This window comes from Colossoma macropomum, unplaced genomic scaffold, assembly GCF_904425465.1.
Source record: "Colossoma macropomum unplaced genomic scaffold, Colossoma_macropomum, whole genome shotgun sequence".
Classification (NCBI taxonomy): domain Eukaryota; kingdom Metazoa; phylum Chordata; class Actinopteri; order Characiformes; family Serrasalmidae; genus Colossoma; species Colossoma macropomum.
Window position 1 is genome coordinate 29,952,489 of NW_023494790.1, and position 6,916 is coordinate 29,959,404.

At 36.1% G+C, this 6,916-nt stretch overlaps 1 protein-coding gene across 2 annotated transcripts; it reads right to left on the reverse strand.

Annotated features, from left to right (window-relative positions):
* Nucleotides 1-17: 17 nt before the first annotated feature.
* Nucleotides 18-6,618, reverse strand: rpp30 (ribonuclease P/MRP 30 subunit). Of its 2 annotated transcripts, none has more exons than XM_036573008.1 (11): nt 6,554-6,618; nt 4,810-4,865; nt 4,511-4,567; nt 4,351-4,416; nt 4,189-4,257; nt 3,952-4,041; nt 1,553-1,669; nt 1,427-1,456; nt 1,285-1,322; nt 1,118-1,197; nt 18-604 (listed from the first exon to the last, which is right to left on the reverse strand). In XM_036573008.1, the coding sequence occupies exons 1-11, from the start codon at nt 6,582-6,584 to the stop codon at nt 489-491; spliced, it is 750 nt and encodes a 249-aa protein (XP_036428901.1). In that variant the 5' UTR covers nt 6,585-6,618; the 3' UTR covers nt 18-488. The 2 variants fall into 2 exon arrangements, with proteins under 2 accessions (XP_036428901.1, XP_036428900.1); XM_036573007.1 differs by having other exon boundaries at nt 6,285-6,592.
* Between the last annotated feature and the right edge of the window lie 298 nt (nt 6,619-6,916).

Consider the following 6,916-nt stretch of genomic DNA (forward strand, 5'->3'; position numbering starts at 1 on the left):
AAATGTGGCAATTACTGTTTGAGGTTCAGTTACTATATTTATTTATTTATTTTTTTGGCAGCATGCGACTACATGCTGACATTTAGAAGTACATTTCTTGAAGAACCAGAACTTGGCCTCAAGTTGTGTGCTATGTTTGATAATGTCAGTGTATCTGATACATTTTTCAACGCTAATCTGTATTTACTGACATGCTGAATGCACTTAAGGAGACTTGCATTGTTTCTTGTTTTTATTTGTTTCTTGTTTTCAAATAATCTCATTGTTGCTTGTTATTTTTTCTGAATAAACATTATTTTCAATATTCTGTTTTGTTTGATACCCTTTTAACTGGTACTTTGATGTTTTATGTTTTATACCAATAAGTTAAAAAAATACAGAAAATCAGGTTCTGGAGCTTTAAGATATGCATAAAAAAAGAAAAAAAGTTGACTAGTTGAACAATGTGAATAAAAAAAAAAAAAACCTGCTCCTACTTCGTGTCTGAACTAATCTGTTTCAGTTTTGGCCTTTTTGGCAGCTGGAGTTTCTTCTTCTGGCTGCTCACTGGGCGGCTGGGGTCTCTTCATGGTGTGAATGATACCTAACGCTGTTGCCCGGGTTTCTACAATATAAAAGAAACAAAAAGGTTTATAAACTGCAGGTATTATCTTGAGATTTCAGCTGAAATAAGACAGAATTTAAAACCGTGTCTGATAACATTTAATAATAAATAGACTTTTTTTGTACAGCACCTTTCATACATAGAATGCTGCTCAAACTGCTCTAAAGAGATTATAATAAAATACAGAAAGCACCCAATAAAATAAAAGCAACCACATTTTGGTAACATAAAAACAAATAACATAAAATAAACAAAAGGAATAAAATAAACAAAAGAAGTGGACTAAGAATGGACCCCTGTGGAACACCATAAAAAAATACTACTAAATACTACTTAGAAACAACATCACCAAGAGTAACAAGATACTTTCTATCAATTTAATAAGTATAAAACCAATCCAGCGTACTTGATTAATCAGCAACATAAGCATGAACAGAAACTTCACAACAAGGTAAATCGGTTATTTTTGCAACACAGTGATAATGAAAGCTAAAGAGTATATATGTAATTTACCTCCATGCAGTACGACCGATCGGCAGTTAGTTGAGACAGCAGCTTTAGCGTCCCCCTCCGAGAGGCCAAACACTAGCCCCCTAGACTCTGCATTAAGGATCATTCCAACTCATACAAGCCTTCAAACACAGTACAACTCCTTGACAACCCCAAACAATAAAGGATACAGATTGGCAATGTCGTATGGGCCACGCAATTCCAGGGGCTAAATAAGAAAGCAAGAAGAATATCAAGGAATAAATGACTACATACTAGGCCAATTCCTCACGGCAAGTATTAAAGAGAAAAAAGAAAAGCATGTTCTCTTACTGCCTCTGCTCCACTGGCCACAATCACATTCTAAAAAGTTGGGAAAACACAGTTACTTCAACATATCAGACATTATGAGCATGATATGTGCGTATCTGTGTTAGCAAAGAGTGCAGCACAACTTACCTTGCCCTTGCATACGGACATCAAATTGATGGCATTTGCGATGGTGTATTTCTTCATGGTGGAGTCTCTGATGGCTGCTGTGTAGCTTATCTCAAAGTGCACTCCCCTCTCAATAGCCTTACAGAACGAATATGGACAAACACACAATCACAATGAGGGAAATAGGGGTGATGTTCTCTAGGTTTTCTTTAGATCTGCCACTATTGATTTAATTAGTAATCAAGTTCTCATCTAACAATTACATTGACAGGTTATACAGTATTTTTAAGGCCACTGATAAATGAGAATATCCATCACACTCTCCTTCTCTACTGTAAGAGAGAACAGTAGGACAACTGTTGTAGACCTGTATTAAGGCTAAATATCTGAAAAAAATCTGTACTTATTTTTGATACTTTGGATAAAAGTTACAGTTAATATAGAACAATGTAATAAAGAAGAAGATAAAAGAAAAGAGAATAGAGTTAAAAGAGACAGCACTACAGCACAACTATAATGCACAGTGGCAGAGGTCCATGGTCTAGCGGTATTTCATAAAAGCAATTTTAGTTTAGATGAGAATAGTTACTTGTGTAGTAAATGCTTCCATTAGTAGTTGCCAAGTCAAGTAATATGTTACATGTGATTAAACATTTGATCCAGTTTTCTGAGCAGTTTTCTGACTTTTGTAAGAGAAACTTAACTACTATGACGTTTGTCAATGTTGTATCAATACTCTCATTTATTTCTTGGCTGCCGTCCACTGTTTGACTGAACTATGCTCACATAGAAAATCGTTCTCTAAGGGGTTCATAAATGAGCCCAACCAACTATGATTACAGGTGAGAGCTTTGACCATGCTGGGGCCAGTTATTCCCAAGTTATTTTTCTGGTCATCCTTCATCTTTTATTATAGCAAAAAGTCAAGGATGTCAGTTGGATAAATGTTGCAGAGCAGTAACCAAGTTTATCATCAACAATGAATACAGTTTTTTTTGACTGTTTAAACTTACTGGTTTAGATAGGCTAACTGACTGAAGAGGTATTTTGTCTGTCATTGAGTGACTATATTTAGTGAATAAGCATTTATTAAACTCCTCAGTTATGTCAGGGGTCGCAACCCAAATGTAAAGAAGAGCCATTTTGTCCTGTCAACAAAAAAATCAAACCACCTTGGGAGCCACAACATTTTATGTCCATTTTACCATCTTGGCTGTAAATATGTCTCAGTATGTGCTAATGTCCTAGCTCAGGCTAAAAATATAATATAAACACAAACGCAGACTTACTTTGCTCTGCTTTAAGCTTTAGCTCAGCTATAGCGACATTTCTCGCATATCCACCAGGAAAAGTCTAATAATTTCTTGTAAAACGTCTTTCAATGTTCGACTTTTTACGAGGCTGAAGTCGCTTCTCATTCACCAGCTTCTTGTTCGAATTTTCCCGTTCCACCTTCAACGGTGCCCAAGGCACCAAAACGTAACTGCTGCACCATTTAAGGAGGAACAGGATAATTAGTATGAGAAGCTGACTTTAGCTTCATGATGTTTTCATATTTGACAGTTTCTCGCTGCAGATTAAACGTATCAGGAAACCAGCTGGAGTGATTATAAATGCAAATAAGTCCATTTTTAACCAAATTATTTATGCTCATCTTAATTTTCTTTTTCATTAATTTTTTCCTTTTCGTTAACTACTAGCTAGGCAAGACTGTTGTTTGTGTTGCTATGTAACCAGTAGTTTGCATGCTGATCTTCAGGGTTAAAAGGTGCGTTTAAGACAGTTTATTGTTAAAACTGTATTAGAACGATCAGCAGAGCTTTATTTTACTGCAAAGGAGGATTATTTTATTTTTACCCAAAAATCTAATTCTGCTGTGGAGCCGTAACAGGACAGTAAAAGAAGCATGTGTGGCTGCGGAGCTGCATGTTGCCAACCCCTGAGTTAGGTCATCATCAATTCAGTGATACTGATACACACTACACCTCACAACAGGAGATCTGAGATGTATTTTTTGTTTTCCACTTTTTCATTTCTTTGTTTTTTTAACTATAGCATCTAAGTGAAGTTATTCATGTGGAGCGCCAAGAAGAACATAAGGACAATATGGAATTATTATTAATAATAAATAATAATTATTTCTTAAGTGTCTTGCCTATTACAAAAAAGTTGAAAAAAGTATCATACTGGTGAGTTCTAGGTTTAAAAATTTCAAGTGACTTAACTCAACTGCCAAATCACTGCCGATTCACCGTGAAAATGATTTTTTTTTAACTGAGAAATCAAGTTTTAGCAACAAATCGCGATAGACTTACTCTATTTGATAAATTACTGTCTGCTCAGAGGCTAAGTGTAGTAAGTGTATCACAGTGTAATCACTATGCAACAGTGACTCATGAATACTGTCAATGTGAACTAACCCCATTGATTGGAGATCTTTTGCAGTGGAAAGGCTGCTTTTCAGTCGCAGCTATGCAGATGATGTCCACATCATAGGTCATGCAGGCTGCCTGTTGCAATGAAACACGATGTAATATATAAGGATTAAATTTCTTAATATGGCTGCAGATTATTAGAGGGCTTGAAACATTGAGGAGAAACATTTAGAAAGAACAATAAATATTTATCTATATATTTATAGAAACTGTTTGACTTACATGGAACAGCTTCTCTGTTTTGGGAAACACAGCCAAAATGTCAAAGTCTTTGTACGCATTGGCCAACCTCTAAAGTGAATACCACACAAGAATATGTTCCAATTATTATTAGTAATTCCAGCTCATAACAACATTACCAGCTGACATTTTATTAAGACTTACAAAGTGAGAAGCATCTGTGGCTACCACTGTCAAACGGTTCAACACTTTAATAGGCCTGGATTTACCCTATGTGAGAGAAAACATGGATTAGAAGACTCAGACTGCTTATGGACAAAAAGTTTCATATAAAAGTTCAATGACCACAAATAAAGCAAGTCACCTGTACAATTGGGAATTTCTCAAAGAGCTCTGCCACTGGTTGCGGCTTAGGAATTTGCTGTAATCCACATCAAGACATAAGCACAAAGTTATTTCGCCAATATGTACATACTGCAAATTTCTCTCTTGTTTCAAATAATTTTTTTTAAAATTATTAGAGTGTTTATTCTTTTACATTAATGGTTACAATTGTAACAACTGCAATTTCCCTCTGGGATCAATAAAGTATTCTGATTCTGATTCAAATTTCAAACACATGCACAGCATTTCTATAGACAAAGCTTAATCACAACGGATTACCTGTTTCTTCTGTTGCCCTTCCACCACATAATTTATTGCAACTGTGGAGTAGCCAACTGAAAGAAAATGAAATTACATATGATGTTTAAAAAATAAACTTTTATGCATTTTTTGGGACAGAATTGAATGAATTAATTAAATGAATTAGTCCTGATTAAAAACACATCACTTTTCCTTGAGAACTGGCACAATAACGGCATAGATTATTTGTCTGATCTGTTTGACGAAAAATGGACACTTATATTCTTACTTTAACTTTGACTAAACACAGCTTTCCTGTTGGGCCATAAGGAATTTAATTCTGTTATAACAGCAGTTCCAAATGGGTTTATTCAGCTTATAAAGACTCAGTTGTAAAAGTTGTTGTGAGGGATGAGTACAAGTTTTTTGTGGAAAGTCTTAGCATTCATGACCCAAAATGTAGCTACCTAAATTGCTAACCAATGTATTTCACTCACAAATGTATCACCCCCAGAGGAAAAGTCTTTTGCAATGCATTAATCACAGATATTACTTGGAGAAAAGCATGGCTTCTACCCTATAAATTCTACATTTCCAATAAAGCTAGAGAAGTACATTTGAAGATCACAATATTTTCACAATATTTCCCTACAAGTGAGATAATAGCAAAATTCCAAAACAATAATTTTAGCTGCATCTTCTGTCAAGTGCAATGTGAATCCATTCCTCATCTTTTTGTTGACTGCCCTTTTGTTTCTACTTTTTGGTTTAACTTCTCAATTTTATTGAAAAGAAAAACAAATAATACTTTTAACATGAAATCCCTGATTGGCTGGATCAGACAGTAAGTGGTAAGTAAGGGGTGGGGTAGCTTGTTGCATACAGGTTGGAAATAAACTCTGCAGGAAGGCGGCTTTCCAGGACTAGGGCTCAAGACCACTGATGTAGGGCAACAATCACCAACCCTCTTCCTGGAAAAGTACCTTCCTGCAGGTTTTACTTTCACCCGCCTGTGAAACTCCTCACTCAGTTCATTAAGGACTCCTAAATGCAATAATTAAATGGATCAGCCAGGGCTGATTAGGGTGGGAGCTAAACTCTTCAGCAAGGTAACTAGTTAGATCTCCAGGACCAGGGTTATTTACCACTGAAGTAAAGGCTAATCATCACGTATCCACCCCAAAGTGCTTGTAGTTTTTCTAAAGTTTCTCTTCCTCGTCTTTAAATGAAAAAAAAATATCTCACTTTCAAGGCTGTTGTGGCCCTACTGTATAAGATGAGTAGGCATATTTACAACAGATGTAATAATGAATAAAATGTTAATATCGTAAGTTATAAAGAAGAGAAGAGCCTTGGACAGTACAGATGCATATCATGGTTCTGGACTTCTCACATAGCCATGTAGTTATCTAAACTACAAGACTACCCAACAGAAGGTAACTGTATTCAAGAAGACCTGACGTTTGGCAACATGTAACTTGCTAGCACACCAACTGGCTAAAAGTTAAACTTACGGTGAGCAGCTGTCTCTATTGTGCTCTGCAGCTTTGCCTTGTCAGCAATGGCGATGATGTTTAAATCCATAAACACAGACATTTTTACTATCTATTTTTTGCCGAAAACATACAACTCAATGTTAAATTTTCTTATTTGAAAATCAGAATCAAAGTTATCTGTTCATAAACGCCAAATGTTTTCTCTCATTTAACGTTAAGAGCCTCGTGTGTTGCTGTAAAAACACTAATTTGTGTTACTGCAACTTTATAGAAACAAGCTAACGCACAGCTAGCTAGCAGTACCGTTTTCCGAGGCATGGGCACCGTGTAAACACATGGGTTTACGCTCTTGACAGCTGTTCTTGGGATATGTAGTTCATACATGACGTCAATTCCTTGAAGTCGAACTAGCGAAAACTACACTATCACGACTTCCGCTCCCGGCAATCATTTCGGCTCGTTGGGAACAATCCGATTGGTGCAATTTAAACAGAAGACCGCGGCAGATGTGAATACAAAAGCTGAAGGGTGTTTTTGGTTAGTTAGCGGCGGTAACTGCGGATAAAATACGAACATAATAGGCGAACAAAGTAACCGATTTCAAAGAAAGTGGTGCTATCGCTGTTTTTTTACTCGCGGATAATTGTTTG